General features: G+C 37.5%; 1 protein-coding gene across 2 annotated transcripts in view; it reads right to left on the bottom strand.

Annotated features, from left to right (window-relative positions):
- Positions 1 to 8868: 8868 nt before the first annotated feature.
- LOC126824369 (A disintegrin and metalloproteinase with thrombospondin motifs 3) overlaps positions 8869 to 20625 on the bottom strand; it is a 35490-nt gene continuing 23733 nt past the window's right edge. Inside the window, exons 13-17 of one of the 2 annotated variants that reach the window (XM_050553579.2) lie at positions 20479 to 20598; positions 20048 to 20099; positions 17784 to 17945; positions 14188 to 14685; positions 8869 to 10472 (exon numbers count right to left, since the gene is read on the bottom strand). In XM_050553579.2, the coding sequence (XP_050409536.2) occupies positions 10282 to 10472; positions 14188 to 14685; positions 17784 to 17945; positions 20048 to 20099; positions 20479 to 20598 (1023 nt within the window). In that variant the 3' untranslated portion in view covers positions 8869 to 10281. Of the gene's footprint in view, positions 10473 to 14187; positions 14686 to 16697; positions 16949 to 17783; positions 17946 to 20047; positions 20100 to 20478; positions 20599 to 20625 lie in introns of those variants that run through there. The other variant, XM_050553580.2, reaches the window with a different exon arrangement.

Below are 20625 nucleotides of genomic sequence, written 5' to 3'. Positions count from 1 at the left end.
TGCCTTATTGGAAATAAATGAAATGGGGTTTAACGTCCTACTGTTCTGCTCCTAAACTGCGCTAATGAAGACGGGCCTTATTGGTATTTGATTTAATCTTCGATCATACAACGCCTTATTGGTGTTGTATGATCGAAGATTAAATCAAATGTGTAACCCTTTTTTTAAATTTCGTGTAATAAATTAATTAAAACTTATTGAATCTTACAAACCTCAACATTTCCCAAACACAATTATGTAGTAGGGTGAATTACGACCCGATAGTAAATGTTTAATCGTGCTAATCGGCACGGTATTTCTCAGTTCAGTAAACTATATTTTAATGGATCTTAATCCACCTTAATCACCCCCCATTTATATCTATTTCATATTGTCTTATATATTTCTTTAATCACCGGTATTCTTTGTTTTACACTTTAAATTGACCTTATGAATTAACGTCTACGGGCTAAAGCGTTTTAAGTTACCATGGTGTATTGTTTGTATAGACGATGGATTTGTAGGATTAATGCCCTAGGCGATGCATGGGGTTTAATCTCACTGTGCCCCCCAATCAACTGGTGTTATAGGGTAGTGGTGTGAAAATTTAAGTAAACAAAGGATTATAGACTGTATCCTTATTAGTACTGTTCACCTAGTTAAAATTTAATTATTTTAATGATTAAAATATATAAGTTAAGTTCACGTGTCATCGATAAACGAGTATCTTAAATATTATTCACCTACCTTTCATTCAGACAGTACTCATAAATCAATCAAATATATGATTAGAAACTCACTGTCATTATATAAGGATAGTTGTCACCCCCAATTACATTATATCTTTTAAAATGGCTCAAGTTCGCATAGGGTTTATTCCTAATTCTCAAGGGGGTCAAAATTTAGTTAATTTGGGGTATAAGTACAGAGTAAAAAATACGAAAACCAATAGCACCAGCAGACTTTTACTGAAAATACAATAGTTCAATTGGATAACGGGGGACGACTGCCCCCTAAAAGACGAAAATATAAAAGAGTAGAAGAATCTATTAATGATCTAAAAATCAAACTGTTAAATGGAGTAAAAAGTGCAATTGAATATACTGACGCCATATCACATTTAGTAGGGTTATGATTTATGTTTGATACATGTATTTGTTGTTACTTTTATGAAATTTATTGTGAATAAAGTTGTTAATTAGTTTAAACCTAGTAGTTTAAAAAAACAGACTATACTTTTAACACCATTGTATTCGATAATCCCCTTGCTTGATTAATCCCCCTATGAGAACAATAGCAGGGGGCACAGTGAGATGTCCCCATGCATGGGGATATATAGACCCAAATAACAGAATAAAAGGGAGCTTTCTAGAAACTTCAGATCACATCCCTAAGGACAGACTTGATTTACCTATATTTGGATATTTGGAGACACAATTTTATGTCAATTCCCATATCCACATTGAAACTTATTTACTGTTAAGCATTGAACCAATAATTGTTACATTAATTTTCTGCTGTAAGTTATGTTGATTATTGTTAACCAAAGCATTGAGAAATATTAACATCCAACAAAAGTCTTGTCTTCATTGATTCAAGCACGAGAATTAAAAAAAAAAAAAATACACAAGAATTCCATTTGTACAATTCTAAATCTTAATTTGCTATCAAAACAACGGTCGTTTACCGTAAGTGACGTTATGGGAGTTTATCGCAATTGACATTATTTGAGAAGGGGTCTTCATTATTAATATAGTTCACTGAAATTGATTTTTACCACAGACCTTTATTGACTTTTTTGCCGAAACAATTATTAAAATTCGTGAAAAGTTTGTTGACTCCCCCCACCCCCTTACACTGACATTAATGTCCCACCCCAGTGTAATTTCTCTGCTTTTGAGCCATTGAATGTTGATGATGTAATATCAGTGGTGCGTCGAATGAAGTGTAAGTCATGTGCTCTGGACCCAATTCCTACAAAACTACTAAAGGAGTGTCTGGATGAAATAGGACCAGCCTTGACGATTATTATAAATGATGTGCTCTCCTCTGGTATTTTTCCGGTTGATTGTAAGGAGGCCATTGTAAGACCTTTGATTAAAAAAACAAGTCTTGACCGTAATGCACTCAAAAGTTATAGACCAGTGTCAAATATACTATTCAAAAAAAGTAGGGGATATTTGATTTTGGGGGCATAACACTAAAATATGCAAATATTTCCAGTTACATGTGACACCCAAACGCACCAATAGCTACCGCATGGAATGCAGGTGATGCTTGGGATCATCATGGGGGTCCAACCCAAGATTTGCACGACTCTGACTTTGAATGTTACAGTCATTGTGGCATTGAATTCCAGGGTGGAAACATCAGTTTAATTGTTTTAGTGACCAGAAAACAAATTTTGATATGCGTCGGCTTACCCAAAATGAAAGGTTACGTGCCCTTGGCATGCTACAGATCGGCACAACACAGGCGGTTGTGGCGCGGACGATGAATGTTTCTCAGTCTGTCATAAGCAGGCTATGGTCCAGATACCGTGATACACAATCTGTACAGGACAGACCACGCTCAGGTCGACCAAGGGCGACAACTCAAGCCCAGGATCGATTTATCCGTACCTTGGCCTTGAGAAATCGTGTCATCACAGCAAATCAGATCAGCGCTTGTCTTCAAACAGACACTGGTGTGAGAGTGAGTGGCCAGACGATTCGGAATCGACTGCATAGGGGTCACCTTCGCGCCCGACGTCCTCGCGTGATCCCTTGTTTGAGAGATCATCACATTCAGGCAAGACGTCGTTGGTGTAGGGATCGTCAACACTGGGATAATCGACGCTGGAGCAATGTGATGTTTTCAGATGAGTCAAGGTTCACTGTTGATTTTTTGGACAGACGTAGGAGGGTGTGGCGTCGTCGAAACGAGCGCTTCCAAGACGTTAACGTCATCAGACATGATCGATTTGGGGGTGGTTCTGTTATGGTGTGGGGAGGCATCACTGTTGCTGGAAGAACGGCTTTACATGTTGTTGCAGGGCGTGTTACAGGCCAGTACTACCGGGACAACATCTTGGCAGTCCATGTTGTGCCGTTCGCACGACGTCATGGCCGCCGTTTCATCTTCCAGGATGACAACGCAAGATGTCACAGGGCCAGGATCGTTACAGGTTACCTCCAACAACAGAACATCACCACATTACCTTGGCCAGCACTGAGTCCCGACCTCTCCCCCATCGAGCATGTCTGGGACATGCTTGGACAGAGGTTACGTCAACGTCAACAACGTCCTGCCAATGTCCAAGAACTTGCTGCTGCGTTGCAACAGGAATGGGACAATCTGGACCAAAATGACCTTAGACGTCTCATTAGGAGTATGCCACGTCGGATCAATGCTTGTTTGGCAAACAGAGGAGGATTTACCCGTTACTGACTTGGTTGTGATGCTGTGGTAACTTTGCTGTTTGACCCCGGGTATCATTTTACCCTTATAATGGTCAGTCTGTGCCTTACTTAGTCTAACGATCATTTGGAATAAATCGATGAATGTGAACTTCATTTCATTTTGTCATTTGTTTCTTCGTCAGTTTCATTAGGTGACTTTAATAACACTTAAAAATCAAATATCCCCTACTTTTTTTGAATAGTATATTTCATTTTTAGCAAAATTGCTTGAAAAGATGATTTTATCTCAAATAATAGATTATCTCACTCGAAACTTACTGCTCGGTAAATTCCATCGAGAGGGGCATAGCACTGAAACCGCACTCCTTAGAGTGCATAACGATGTTATAGATATAAACAAGGAAGACTGAATTTATTAGAATTTTTGGACTATGTTGGACTGCGTGCAAAAATTTAAAATTGTGTTATGTTATGTATTAATAATTAAAAAAAAAAAAAAATGCTCCCAAAATTATCTACTTAATGAGGTTTATCCTTCAGCTTGGGTCCATTGTTCTTGGCCACTCATTCCCATAACGTCGACCAAAATTTTTCCCCTAAAACTCGGTGAGTCGGCGATATGGGAATGAACCTTTGAGAATATTGAAAGTCCTGAAGATTAAACTGTTAGATTTCCTAAATGAGAATGCACAGTGAAAGTCAATTTTTGGATCTGGAACTTGTCCCCAAGTGCTATTTATCTTATTGGTCATCTTGGAGGAGAGGCTCGTCGACAAAAGTCCAAGGCTTCGCTAATTCAAGAGTTCAAGTATGACTGACATGAAACTTTACACGTTTGTTCCATGGACAATTGCGCATAGATTGATGAACTTCTATAATGCGCTCGTGTTTATTTCGTTAACTGTGGTGAACTAATAAATTTATTTTTTTATTTGGTTGAGTACCGCAGTGCTAACCTTGGACTAGAGGTAAATATATTTTTATACAGTTGAATACTGTAATACGTATCACATACTTGTGTAATAATCTTGTGAGTTGACTCATGTAATATTTGGAATAAACTTTTCCTGTCAATATGTTATTATATTTCCAATAACAGTTCAAGTCCGGAATTTTTCTTTAATCACGGTAATTTTCCCGACTTGCTGCACAGAACATGATATAGGTGAATTTGTTGTCATTTGTACAACACAGCCATATATCTTATATCAATTATATACGTACAATAGATATTATGTTATTGATTCCATTTATATTTTAATATTGTTTACTGCACCTTTTTTATATGGGTTAGACAGACCTAGTATTATAGGCTACAAATTGTTCAATTATTTTTAATTGAAAAGAGTAAAGGTTGTTAAGGCTATTACTGTGTGTTTTATTTGTCTTTTTTATACCTTTCAAATGTCACAACTTTTTTTTATCAGTCTTGTTTTATGTAGTTTTGTCCTCAATTTCCATGGTAACAGTGGATTTTATCCGGGCATTTATTATGAGAGAGAGAGAGAGAGAGAGAGAGAGAGAGAGGGGGGTAACGCCCACTCGACACAAACTATGTCATTTCGGGACTAACATATGGTTCAGTTTTAGCAGGGGTCTTTAGCAGTGGGAGGAAACCAGAGGACCCCGGAAAAACCCCACGAGGTTGGACAGGCGACCCTACTCCTTGTCACGTACAACCCGGGAATCGTAACCACGCCAGTTGAATCAATGACAGACCTTATGATACAGCGCGCACGTGCTAACCATTCGCCCCCCCCCCCACATTTATTATGAAGATAATTTATATAAAGAAATTACGAACCCACGATTTATGAGCTCATAATGATATGTGTTGTTAATAATTATAACACAACGTTAATAATATAGTATCTTAGATATTTATTGTCATCCGCCTTCTCTGACCTACTGAACAGTTATGAAATTAGCTTCAACCTTTGTTACGTCAAATAAACATAAATTTGATTAAAAGGGTACCAAGTATGTTATAGTTTAAATTTTGATGTCGATGTCATAGTTCTGAAAAGTGTAAAGTCTCAAAAATTGTCGGATTTAGTTTTTGAGATATGAGAGAAAACCTATTCCCATCTTCATAACGCAGTTAGAACACTGTGGAAGTTAGTGTTCGGGAATTTTTCATAGAGATCACCCCCTCCCCCCGCCAATGTGATTGGTGATCCTATGAAAAAAAAGCTATTTAGGTCATAAGTGGCACTTACAACCTTTCAGAACTATGGCATCGATGTATTTGATGTAGATTTGATCTTTGTGTTCTTACTCATCTTCACAATTTTATGAATCTTTGATGGCTTGCAATGTCCATGTTTTTGTCCTGTCTACGGTTATGTCTTCCGGTTATGTGTGATATCCCTACTGTGGAAACAGACCTTAAAAACCAGTCAGACAGTGCGGTTCTCCCGAATTACCATAATATTCTGTATTCTTAATACTCTGTATGCACTTTCTCAATCTGATGGCCTATACTGCAGGAAGATCTAACCAGCTGTAGTTGGAGGTCGCGTCAGGGGTCAAACGAGCGGGTTTTGACCCTATGACATCAGACATTTGATTAACCAATGGGGTTAATGGGGTTTAACGTCCACTCGACACAAATCAGGTCATTTCGGGACTAACATAGGGTTCAATTTTATTTCAACAATTCGCTTGCGCGTAGGTGTCTTTAGCAGTGGGGGGAAACCAGAGGATCCCGAAAAAACCCCACGAGGTTGGACAGGCGGGCCTACTCTTTGTCACGTACAACCGGGGAATCGAAACCAAGCCAGTTGACAGACCTTATGATACAACGCACACGCGCTAACCATTTGGCCATCCAATCCCCCACACCCCTTGAACTCTAAACAAACGAAACGAAATAGGATCTGCGTTTTAATCAGATTGACCTTTTCTTGCAATGTGAACATAAGCACGGTATTACAAGATGCACCATTATTATTACATCCATTTCATACGGGCACCTTTTATAAACGTTGATTGTTCACTATTTTCAGATTTCTGATAACGGGATCTGGTGTGGTTTATACACCTAAATTCCGCATTTATAAGTACTAACTACACACGTGTTATCGACGTCATATCATGTGACGTCAGACGTAGAGCTATACTGGGTATGAACATAAAGGTCAGTCATCGTGTACAGTTAAAGGCATTACCACTGTGAAATAGTTTGTAATGTTGCTAGAATGTTATCAGGGTTCATTTATTATATAATATTAAACTTTATATCTCGTTAAACTACATACATTGCTATCTTGTTAAACATAAATCCGCTTCATTTAAATGTTTCCTCAACGAAATCTGATCTCCACATATAAATAGATCGTGCCCATTATGTCCAACCAGGAAGTTCTTTTAAATGTCGGGCATTTATTGTTTATCATGAGCCTCCTGCAACATGAAATGTGGTAATGGTCGGGGGACTTCTATAGGACTACTATTCCATCGTTAGGCCCATTAGATATGAATTTTCATACTGTTCATTTCCTAGCTTTGTTGTAATAAAACTTCAGTTGAAAGTGTTTCGCTTAATATATTAGAATTTTTATTCTATTTATTTCAAGGGCTAGATTTATACCGTTGGGCTGTAAATGTGATAATAAATCCTCGAAGCACTGACATAGAAACTATTCATTTGTTATCTATCTTCTATTTTACTGAAATTTCCGGGGTTATAGGTCTCGGTTTCTAATTATGTAATAGTGCACCTAAAATGGGCCAGGACGATTACCCAATACCACCCAAAACCATCCCAATATCACCACATAGGCTATTACCCAATACTACAACATAATGATGCAAAATAGGCATATTACTTGAATTTTTTTCAAAAATAGCGAGTTATATCGCAGGAAATGTGCTGCAAATGCGATTACAGATGTCTCGCAGACTAAAATGTATTCATTAAATCGTGAAATAGTTTTTAGGGAGTTTACTCGTTCCAATACACCTTATATTACTTAGCCATGGGAACGGCGGTTATTTGGAAGCATCCCCTATTTAATATCTTTTAGAACACATGATCTTATTGAGACATCAAACAATGTTGGTACAAACTGAATACAGGAAGCGTTGTACAAAATCCCACACTGTTTCTATTTATATACAGTTTAAGAAAGTGGTATATAAATCAGTTAAATCTCAGAATATTATCTGAATCATGTTTATTGCTTTTTATCTACTAAACCCATAGCATTATTTAATTCTAGCCAATAACCACAGTTGACCTTTATGTGTGCACAAACCTAATCTGATTTTCCCAGAAACATAACAGGTGGACATGTGTCTTTAACCGACGTTTTACATATGAGGCTGACCATTGCAGTTAAGAAGGCATGATGCACTATATTATATGTGTGGTGGTTCAACAAGTAACCAATGATGAAAAATAGGTGAATACGAGAAATTGGGTTTCATGTTGCATGTCGTCTACTAAAAAGTGTATATGTGACAATACCGTCACAAGGCCCTCAAAAGACTATCGCATGTGACACCACATACCCTCCTTTGTGTTGGAATCCAATCCCTCATGTGCCACTGTGATGTCATTTTGTCAGTCTGGGGCACAATCCTGCGTCCCAACTCCGAAAAGAGGTATGTGACACTACGCTACACGAGCGACAGCAACTTGGGTAAAGGCAACGACCTGTGTCACAGCATCACTTCAAATCGTTATAAGATCAAGATCAAAAGTAGGATAAAAGCAAAACTATCTTTATACAATAATTTCTACAACTTCTACAACTAAAACACAGTAACTATTTTATAGGATTTAACGTTTAAAACTTTTAAGCCCAATATTTCTACAATAGCTATTATCGCTCAACCAACTGCCGGGAAAAACGCGCTGGTCTAAGTTATATAAACAAATAAATAGCCAGCATTTAAATACGTAAAATAATTAGATTAAAGCTTGGCTATAATTGTAAGCGTTTAATAAATCCTGGATCGTACAGTGTAGTTACATCAGCTGTCTTTTAGCATTGTGGTCATCTGTAATCTATCGCATTGAACGTTACCTTTAACTCGACGTCTACCAAATAAGGTAACATTTTGCTGCTCTTTAAAAAGAAACCAGATGACTAAATTCTGTACAGAAATAGCCGAAGGAAGGAACAGTGGGTAACTCATTCTAAGAAAGTTGTAGAAGCTAGCAAATTTAGCATCCCCAAGGTATCGGTCACCGCGGCATAATATCACACGAAATATTGTACTTCACTCTAAAATGTAAATTACCCCACCCAACACTGCAAAAAAATGTTCTCAGAGATATTTTTTCCAGCTGGCATAAGTAGAAGCTGTAGTTGTTACCCATAGACATGTGTCTTATTATGTCTCAATACAAGTGGGGTAATTAGCGTGTCAGGGGTTGTTTTTGTATCCTAACTTACTATATAAAACATTGCCTTTTGGGTCAATGTCCGAGAGATACATCTATACATGGTAAAGCAAACACAAACAACCAAGCAACGAAAATCTTGCCCTTGTTGAAGGATACCTTCTTTATTCTTAGAAAATGATCAGTAAAATCAACATTCCATACATTTAAAGCGATGATTCATTGAAATAAATCATTATCGTTTCAATCCGAACTTAGAATATCTTGCACTATCATGTCCGTTGAAGAAGGAAATCCAAGGATAGCGAGGAAGATGACAAATTGTTTGAAATAATCAGTGTTATTATTTGCTTCACTCGATTCCCAGAGAAGATGAGAGATAGAAAATGAAAAATCATACTACATAAAACTGAAATTGTAACTAAGCTAATTATAGTATCTTTTTGTAATTCAAAGGTACCCATAGAACTTCGCTATTATTCGCTATTCATGTCCGGTGAATCAAAATCATGGGGAAGATAATATTAGATTTGACTGTTATTGCCTAATAGTTGAAGGGAGACAACAGCATGATGTGTCGCGCATTCTGATCTAACGAGGTACCGTAAGCAAGGTCATATTTTTTCACTATAATGTTCCTTTACATTGTACAGGCGTTCACAGGGCACGCGACCGTTTAGCAGCAAACAGTTGCCCAGTAAAATTGACTGGGGTTCGAAAGTTTTTCAACAAGGATTCAATAGGACGGTTCCTGAACGTACAGGACGAGTGTAATGAGACCTACGTTCAGAGCTGAACTACTTTCAATCGATATCCGACTGCGTCTGTTTTTGGGCTCGCCTACAGCTTTGCGAGCATTGTAGTAGTGAGCGGTCACATCATGGATCAACTGCAGTGCACGTAGGTTGTGCGTGTAAATATCTGAATTTGTCGCATCATAGAAATTATTTCATTTGTGCAGACTTCTATAGGCTTACAAGTAGGACTAGGCTATTCCTATAATATATATAGGTGTAACTTCAGCTAATGTTGTAACCGCAAGGGTTTCTTCATTGAATGGTTTGATCATTTTAAATAAAAAGTTGGACTTCTGGTGACAGTATATTTAGGCCTACCATCAGTCAGCCAGCCAATCAAAGTTCTTTTACTAAGTACCTTTTTTGTCTAGTAGACACGGTAACTTGTTAGGCCAATGAAAATAACCAACAAATAATTTGTATTTTATGCAACAGTGGTTAATGAGCTGGTATTGCTCCGTCTTCATTATCCAGGTGGCAGCATTAACCATTACTTAAGCAATATCCAAAAGTCCATCGATACACCGATTAGTAGATGGAAAAACTAGTTTCGATGAAATTGACATTAGTCAAAATCCCTAAAGATATAAATATATATACATGCTCAAATCTCTTAACAGAACCCTTTTTGAAAACATTTCTATTATATGACTGATAGGACGTCTCATCAATACTATGAAAATGAAATTAAGCGGGAAAATATTTTAGAATATTTGAAATGTACCAGGTTTAACAAAGTTGATAAGAAGCTTTAACATAATATGAATAAGCTTATATAACTAAGGAATATTAATAAGTACGTTAAATAAGAGAATACGTAGACTCTGTCCGAAATATTGTTGCCACACGCTACACAGCAAACATCAACAAATTTGGAACAATCAGCGCCATGGTTAACCACTACAGCACATTCTTCTGGGAAAAGATCTGGTCCTGAACATCCTGTTAAAACAAAATTAAATCTATACTTCCATCTGTAGGAACTGTAGTCGATTAAATATTTATAATTAATGTACAATGTAAGTTGAGGGAGCTGCATTCCATGATTATAATGTAGCTATGTGACTTGAATATACTATAGCTACATGACATAAAGATAATATAGCTACTTGACATGAAAATGGTATAACTATTTTTCCGTAACGTGTTATAGCTTCTTCTCATGAACGTACCATAGCTTCTTTTAATGAATATTATACTGTAACTATTTTGTTCATGACCTATATAGCGATCTGTGATGCAGATACAATTAGTTGAGCGGCTAACCATACAAAAATGTTCACTTCTTGAGTAAAGCAAGAACCTTTGCACAGGGGTACTATGACTACTAAGGATCATCTTGAATTTCAAAATTGTCACCGAAATAACTTATTTTTGTTCAAATTATACTGCATTTCGGACAGGATATCGACCTTTTTAAATTTGATGTTTTACATTATTTAATTTAGTGGACTACGCTTCCGGCGAACCTCACACGTTTGTGTCCGCCGTTCACTATGAGGGAACACCATAGCGCTCGAGATGAGCTTTAGTGTGATCGATCACTCCAACTGGGAGACTAGTCACTCACTCGCCTTGCATTAGCCTGGTATCCGGTTTTAAAAAAGTTTTTGCGATTTCAACGTAGGCAAAGGTGTGGATGGGAGATGAGAGAATAGAAAAAAACAAGAAGCTGAAATGCTGAAAAAAGCGGCTAAAACTATGCCGAAAATCACGATATTTTTCGCCGGCTGGGACAGGGTCACTACTCAGTCGATGAAAACACGAATGATATCATCGAGAATAATGAGTCGCCGACCGACCATGGGGAAATGATTTCTGAAAGTGATGACAGCTTATTTTTCGACGGCTGGGACAGGGTCACTACTCAGTCGATGAAAACACGAATGATATCATCGAGAATAATGAGTCGCCGACCGACCATGGGGGAGTGATTTCTGAAAGTGATGATAACAGCTTAGCTGACTAAGATGAAAATGAAGGTGGGTATGGGCATATACCTAGTGACAAAAAAAGAGTAGGCGTTAGAAATGCCTATCCTTTTGATGTGGGTCTATTCCCATCACATATAAGTGATGAAATGAGGGAGTACTTTACTAAAAGTGAAAAAATTACAGCTTGTCAGAATATAACAAGTGCCCTAACCACTTCTAAGAAGATAGTAGGAAAAGAAAAGTATGGACGTAAAATAACAATGGAATTTTTCTATCGGAAACTCGTCAATGGTGAAATGGTAGAACGAAAATGGTTGTGTTACTCTCTTTCTGGGCATGGAGATGGAGCTGGCAGCAGATTATACTGCTCTATTTGCAAGTTGTTTGGTAACAGTTGATCGTCGTTGGGTCTTATGGATCTATTGTCAGAATACGATCCTTTTCTATGTTATCGAAAACCACATTTGAGGAGTTTATCGAACTATTCGGCGAACGTGTGAAAAAAGAAATTGTGAAAGAAGTACAGAAATCTAAGTATTAGCCATTTACAGCGGATTCGACACCATACATTACATATAGACCAACTTGCTATCGTTCTTCGGTACACGACATGTGATGGTCCAATCGAGAGATTTCTCACGTTTATACCGATCAGGAATCATACAGGAGCGTATTGGTTCAAAGAGAACCAGATTGGCACATCAGACTGCCGTGGACAGTCTTATGATTGATAATGCGGCAAACAGGTCGGGACAATATAATGGCATGCAAGCTCACGTAAAGAGGGTCAATGTACTCGTTGATTTCGTACCATGTTGTGCGCACTTGTTAAATCTTGTCGGACAAAGTGCAGCAGACTGTGTTGAATACGCTGGCCGATTCTTTATGTTTGTACAAGGGTTGTATACTTGTATGACAAACTCGACTCACCGGTGGAATCTTCTCACTGATGAATAAAAACTAATAAAGGCGCATACTCTGAAAAGACTTTCCGATACTAGATGGTCAGCCCACAGTGATACTGTGCGTCTGGGCTACGAGAAAATCCGATATATTTTATTAGTCTCACTTTCGGAAAGTCCGACTGAGAAACAAGATACCCAGGCAACGGCAGCTGGCTTTGCGAAAGACATGGCTAAGTTGGAAAAGGGTCTGATGACTGTAATCTGGAACTCTGTCCTATCGACCACGAACAAAACCGGCAAAATATTGCAAACCTCCACGTTAGGGCTAAATAGTGCTGTGACACATTTACAGGCCTTACTAAATTACATCAAAGAATTGTGAACGAGCCAAGATCAGTTCGAAATGAAGGCAAAGGAGCTAACTAGTTGTAACGAATACTGCGAAGAAAAGACACCTAAACGAAAACGTAATAAACTGTGGGATGACAGTAGTGGTCCTTAAGCTAATTTAAACCCTTCTGAATCGTTTAGAATCACGCACGCAGTTTATACCCATTTGTGATAAGCTACATGCGTCACTGTCTGAACGGATCGAAAAATACAAGGTTCTAGTGGAAAGGTTCGGAATTCTAGCTAGTTTGAGAAATGGTTCTCAAACTAGGGATAAAGTAATATCGTCTGTTGAGCAACTAGCTAGAAAATATCCGAATGATATCGACATAAATTCCGCCCCAGAGGAATTCTGCCATTTCCGTATGTTAATGAAAACCTTCCCAGTGAATCAACATAGTAAACTAAGTGTAAAAAATGAAATGCTTACACTTATTCACAAAAACAGCTTAGCTCTCAGAATTTATCTCAGTATGGTGGTTTCCAATACTTCGGCCGGAGGTCTTTTTCACGTCTAAACTTAACAGAAGTTCAATAGGGCAAATGAGCTTGAATTATTTGTATTTAATGGTAATGAACGCTGATATCGTTCGCAAAATAGACAGTGATGAACTTATAGACATTTTCTTGAGCGATAAAAATAGAAAGCTGTCACCCGTTAGGGTTTGAAAGTTTTTGAAAGTGAATTCAGATGTTTGAAAAGTCAATTCAGATGTGTGAAAGTGAATTAGATGTGTGAAAGTCAATTCAGATGTGTGAAAGTGAATTACAGAATATATTTCTCTTATTTTAAGCAATAATAAATTACGTTTGTTTTCATTTTATCCAGCAATTGGCGGAACATCAATTGATTCTCACTGGCCGACTGACATGGTAATGTTTGACTAAGTTGTAGTGCTTGACATTATTCCATCAGTATATCCTCGGAAATTTCGTTTCTCTTACAGCGGTTATAGTTTTACTACGGCAAATCAGTTCCGCAAAGGGCCCAGCTGGTCGAGCTGTCTATGGCCCATCCAGGGTCTTAATTAGCTCAGAGCAAGGAGATGGGCGGGAAGTGTTCTCAGGAGTGTTTTATAATTGACGGACACTGTATATCTAGGGTTTTTTATGGTTGACAATTTTTTCACAGGGGGGGGGGGGATTTTTCATGATCCTTGGGTATCATTTTACCCATGTGCAAAGTTACATGCTTTACTCAAGAAGTGAATTTCACACTTTTATATAAAATAACAGATGACCAAACCTTGTAATTGCTACATTACGATTTGTTTCAGTGAAATAAATTGATATAAGCTCTAGGTGGAGGGGACGTAATCCCTAATTTGACTTATCTGGGTGACCACAACTTCGATTTTCTGTGAGCTAAACTATAAGAATTTACAGTCAAGCATGGACAATGTAAACCCAGCATAAACTAAATATTACCTTGTCTTTGGTTTGTTTCAGATAGGACTGTAGTTTGCTGGCCAGTTGTCCTTGTTATTGCAGGTTTGATTGTTGATGATTTCGAAATTTCCGGAGTGCTTGTTGGGGGGGTTGTTGTCAGCTCGGTAGTTGCTGTCGGAATGGTTGTTGTTGGGTTGGTTGTTGATAGTTTAGTAGTCGTAGTTGGTGTGGTTGTTGGTGTGGCTGTAGTTAATTTGGTAGTTGTTTTAGGAGTGGTTGTTGTTGAGGCAGAAGTTGGTTTGATGGTGGTTGTTAGTTTCGTAGTTGTTGTTGGAGAAGTTGTTAGTTTTGTGGTTGTTGACGGAGTTGTTGTTGTTAGTTTTGTAGTTGGAATGATTGTTGTCGAAGATGTTGTTGGTACGAAACATGTTGCACAACATACTGCTTCATACGACGCATCATCATCGTCATAAAAAGTACGATTTCTTCCACATAAAAAGGAGAAACAGTTTTCCTCATGATCTCCAAATTCGCAATCTGAAAATAATTTGTAAAGAATTCAACGACGATATAACAGTCATAACCGGTTTTAAAAGTCTCCGAAAACCGAAAATTATGATTTATAATCAAGAGTTTTCGAATTACTTCTAACCAAGTCATACGTCTGGACATAATATACAGTAAACTCGTCTTTATCTTTTCAAAGCGAATTATTACAATAAAAAAGCATATAACATGTATTGCATCATACATGCTATTTCTAATGGAAACTTTAGTTACATGGATGTTAATTAGCATACGATGTCATGTTAGCTTTGTAGCTATTCCGGTTGATGCTGGTTGATGTAACGTTATTGTAGTAAATCTGTTTTGAGTTCGCTAAATTTACAAAGATTATAAGTTAGCAAATAATAGCAAAATATCAATTAATGGGCAGTATGACTATCCGTGTAGTAATGCTCTTCTTTGTGTGTCTCGTCTTATTATCGCTTACACATCAGTTATTTGCAGAGTTGGAAGCCAGGGTGGCTCAGTGAGTGAAACATCGGCTCGCTAACCTGAAGACGCGTGTTCAATTCCGATGTTGGCCGAGAAGAAAATTCATCGGGATTTTCCGGCGTGGTCATCCATTGTCAGTGGTTTGGTAGGTTTAAACATAGTTTATTGTACCAGAACATAAATACAGTACAAACGAATTACGACAAAAGTTACGAAAACTTACCGATGCCCTCTCCACATAGGATATATTTGACAGTTAAAATAGTACAATTGTTAAGAACAAAAACAAATGAACGATATAAATAGTTAAAAATCACATTATTGTAAAATTCTGAAATATTTGATTATGAAAGTATTTTTTTCTTTTACATATTCAAAGAATTTCACTTAAGGATTTAGTGTCTTCTTTTGAACTTCAATATGAGAATACAAGGTTACGAATAAATATAAATAAAAAATCGAACTCGAAAGTTGCAAGAGGAAGATCTCACAATGCAATAGTATTATGAACACAAAAAAATCAAATAAACTTATTTACTGTGGTGCAAAACGAAAAAAAAACTACAAATACTTATCCAATGAACCTTTTAGTTGATTTTATATATTTTTGTACTTGATTAAAGATATTAATGTTACTGTGCGTATTTAAACTAGAATCGCCCCAAAGAAGTGTATTTATGATGCTGATGCTCCGTAAAGAATCGAAAAGTTCCTTTCTTTCATTATCAAACAAATTACATTCCATAAAATAGTGCTGTGCAAGGGCGGACCCAGAGACCACGGAAGAGGGGGGAGGGCACGGCAAGGCGAAGTCGCACAGGAGGCGAAGTCGCGCGTTGCTTGTGCCGAAGGCGCGAAGCGCTCAATAGGGGGTCCACAAGAAAATTTAGGTTTTTCAATTAAGTTTATCCGAGACATATCTGAGTTGACGGAACTATTCCCATGACGACGTTTTGTGTGTAAAATACTCAATTTTCTATTATCGCTCGCATAATAATTCGTGGCTTTTATTGTCATGAATCTCTCAGACAAATTATTTTTAAACGTTTTGATATTTTCTAGTTTCTTTGTTGATGAATCCAATAATTTCCAGTCTTGAATTGTTGATGGAAAGAACGAATTTTTATATAAGTGGTGCAGGGCGGAGGGCCTGGCAAGGGACAAGGTACAAAGTATAATCATTCGAATGGGACGCTGAAGTCCCGTGTAAACATTGGCGTGCACGTAACAGAACCCTTGGTAGTTGGAATTCGTTATAAGAGTAGGCCGTAGTGCCGCTGTCTGGGCGAAATTTCTCTCATAGCATACTGTATGGCATAATAAATGAAATAAGCCCGCCTTCATTGGCCCAATCGTAGCAGAACAGTAGGACGTTAAACCACATTCCATTTTCATTTATTCGCAGAGTTGTAACGGCGGCAGTCGAAATCTAATTCTATACATATGTAAATAGGTGTATTGTTATGATTGTTGCATTAGTGCATACTTTAGTGAACTATAGAAAATCGTGATAATGACGAAATCCATTTTAGGTGTTGACATACGCAGTATTTAATTAAATCATTTTATTCAATATTTTATTTATTAGTTAATGAAACGAGTGGCAATCATACAGGTACAACGTTTTCCTGGCTTGAGTTGTTATCACCATTTTTAAAACCCAGACCTTCTACACCATGTTGCCGATTCTTGCAGGTTTCACAACATTTAATGTCATAAAGGAAAGACACACCCTTCAAAATGACATATTTTCCACAAATATTATCAAAACATTCAAAAAGTCGATCACCATATTCACAACCTGTAGAAAGTTAAACTAAGTCAAATTAAGTCAATAAATGTTATAGATAAATGGACCCGGAAAACATAGGCCTACAGGGGAAACAACTACTGTTAACCCGTTCGGTGGAAGACTACAATTTTTTTCCCCTTTGATTTCAATATTTGTTCTGACTCCTTGTCAATCTCCAACGTTTTCCCAAATTTTTGATGGACTGAACGCTCTTCACTACAGACTGGGCATTAAATTACCATGTCTTTGCTCTAAAATTTGTATGATGTTGTTCACTAAAATTTGGAGATACACAAACTAAAAGTAGCATACTGAAAACATGTAACTATCCGCCGTATACATCCGTAACCAACATATTAACTCTGTTATCCTTCCGCCTTTAAACCATGAATATTAAGTGATCCATACATAATGTGAGTATATCAGTTCGCCTCAAGACTATAATTCCGCAAATAGGGATCAGGCAAGTGTATCGTCCGATTGTATTTGATCGCCATAAAGAAAGGAACTAGAGTAACTGACTATAATCCACCCTATCCTTACCATTGCACTGTATCTGACTAAGCTATCTACTATACTCTTTACATAATGGCATATTAAGAAGAACTAAGTAGCCTATTCCAATTAGAAAAAGCCCCTAGATTTTACGGTCCCCATACTAACATTTGTTAATTAATGAAAGCATATGAAAATAAATATAGAAATGGCATGGTTTTATTAATATAGTTTTTTATATGAAAATATAATATAGTATGAAAATGTCACCATATTTACTAGAGTTAGCCCTACTGTAATCACGTAAGAAATAAAAATCCTCAACAACTAAATACAATTAATAGATTACCTTGAACGTCTCTTTTTATTTTTGCACAGGATTTACAGCATACAGAGCTAAAGAAATGATCATAACAATCATAGGGTGCTGATAGAATTCTCTGTGCACATGATTCTCCTGTGTCTGTTATATTATAATAACCAGAGGGCGTATCACCAAATAAACAATCACCTTTAAAAAATATACATCAGTTTTATTGAGAATTGGCTTAAATGCACGCTTCGTCTAAACGTATGCTGTATTTTTATAGTATACACATGATTGAGAACAGATATAGTTCTATGTTTGCGGTATGTAGATGCTTCAGACGCTTGTCATACAAAACATCTTGTCTCGATAATTAGTTTTAATTAATAACAAATATATACTGTTTTAGTTGTTATCTAGGAGTTTAAAGGACAATATTGGTGTGAGAGGTTATCTGACAATTCATAAAAAGAACTGACTCACTAGATAAGAGAAAAATAAAAAAAAAAAGAAAAAGCCCGTGCATTACCAAGTGTTTATTAAAGAATGAATAAAAACAAGAGAATGTACGGGCCTTTTCTATTTTTCTTGTTTTGTCTTATCTAGTGACATTCAATTATTCTTTTGAATTGTCAGATATCCTCTCAAGGAATTATCAGTGATTGAAACTCGGTCGTGTATCTGTTATCGCTAGTCAGTTATAATGATAGAAGGATAACTCTTGTTTTCTATTTTTTTGCGTTACTTCCGTTTCTTGAAATCTTCGTTACACATCTAGCGTAGCAATGATCTCTGTGTTAAAATTATATTTTGAATGTGTTCAACAAGTTCTATCGCATATGTGATAATGACTGACACCAATACTGTTCTTTAAAGAAACCATGTTAATGATGTATATTGTAAGACAGTCTCGTAGCCAAAATGACCCCCCACCCTCCCCCCACGCCCGAAAAAAAATATTGCCGACCATAGTTCTAAAAAAAATACCTACTGTTTGTAATAATAGACAGCAGTCGGGGATGGTCATGTGGAGTATTGATTTGGGGACGTGGCACCTTGCACCCAGTCTCATATTAGCCTATTGGTTATGTTCTGACATCTATCTGCCATATATTTTGTACTGACTTTCCCAATGGCACACTGTCGTACGGTCCCTGTCTTGTCACTATGTTCATTGTTCAGAGTTTGCTAGAGAACGATTTTCTGGGCTGGAAAACGCATTTGCGGCCGTCAAATTTTCAGTATTTTCCGGTGGAGGAGCAGTGACGGATCATGGCGAGGGCAACAGATGCAAATGCCTTGGCCCGGATCCGACGATTTGGTGTCAAAATAATATTTCTTTTATATTACTTAGAAAAAATAATGAAGATCCATTTCCCAAAAATCGTGAAACATAGTGCCCGAGTTTTGAAATTATTAGGTTATAGATATCAGAAATGTTTCCATATTATTTCTGGTTGACAGGTAGCGGTCTTGTTAATTGTCCAATATTTCCGTCAGGCTCCCGTTTGTCACTCAACCAGCTGACTTGACAAAAATCGATATCATCGGGCCCGGACTGGCAGTGGGACCCCCTTCTCACTTGTTCCCTCTCTAGGATAGTTTTTTCTGCTTAGAGAACAAGTATATGATTTCCCGCCCGGGATATATTCCACAGACCACAATTTCAGGTCGATTTCATATACCCCCCCCCCCCCCAAAAAAAAAATTAAAAAACCTTCACTGCCCTTCCGCAGGCTGGCTACGGGCCTGTTGTACGATCTGAATCTGTCAACTGCAAATATTTTTTCTTGCTTCAAATGTTCTACAAATTATTATTTAGACATTGATTTACATGGCAAACGAATAATCTACCCTCTAGATTATCCGGTAACTGAGATTTCTAGTAGATTATACAATATCTTCGTTAAAAGGGAAAATCCAGACTTCGTTTAATATCGTAGCAATGGTATTTGCTAATGAAATGTTCTATCAGGGAAAATGTACCCGGACAGCGGCGCTACGGCCCTACTCTTATTTCGAATTCAAATGTCAAGTGGTCTTTTACTTGCACTTCAAGGTGTAAACAGGGCCTTGCTTTTTTTCTATCTCTACCAAACGACTAGACACTGTCCTTGCCAGTCTTCCGCCCTGCACCACTGGCAAGCGGAACCGCACCGGAATTGGTTGAGAAACGTTCTCAGTCAACACCGGGAGCGAACCCGAGAGCTCCTGGTTATCGAGCCATCGTCCCACCCACTGAGCCACCGTGGCTCCAACTTAACTTAGAAGTTGATGCGTAAATAATAAGATGAGTAAGAACTCACTGTCTCTTTCTGGTGCTCTGTCATCATAGTGACATTCTCCATCCATACACCACTGTAGAGAAAAGGGGAATATTTTATTTCAAAACATTGTAATAAAGATTCTCCTCTTAGGTAGTCCCTTCCGCAACTTTCTTTGTCAGTGGGTTTCTTACCTTTCTATATGATACAGAATTAGTTTCAGACGTTTTTTTTGTCCTGAATTGGAAGGGGGGGGGGGGGTTCTTGAAAGACGTTTTCCGTGTTTTTTAGGCGCCTGTGGAAAGCATTGTCCTCAGCTGTTGTATACCTGTGTTCACCACCTACGACAAGGATGGGGACATACTGGCAATAAGTTATAACCAATCTTCACATCGGTCTTCCTTGCAACAGGATAACGGGCCAAAACACAATTTAAAATTTATAAGTATTTAGAAGAACTGAATGATACGTACAGCTTTATTATCACATGGTGTCCCGAGTGCTGGTACTTGAAAATCACATACATCTTGGATAGGATCATAACAGTACAGGTCTTCATAACAAAAAGCATCTGGACTATCTACATAACTGTTCTAAGATAATAAATCAGTAACCATTGA

This window comes from Patella vulgata, chromosome 6 (assembly GCF_932274485.2).
Source record: "Patella vulgata chromosome 6, xgPatVulg1.2, whole genome shotgun sequence".
NCBI classification, from domain to species: domain Eukaryota; kingdom Metazoa; phylum Mollusca; class Gastropoda; family Patellidae; genus Patella; species Patella vulgata.
The sequence above is the reverse complement of the archived record's forward strand: the minus strand, read 5'-3'. Positions and strand labels throughout refer to the sequence as shown.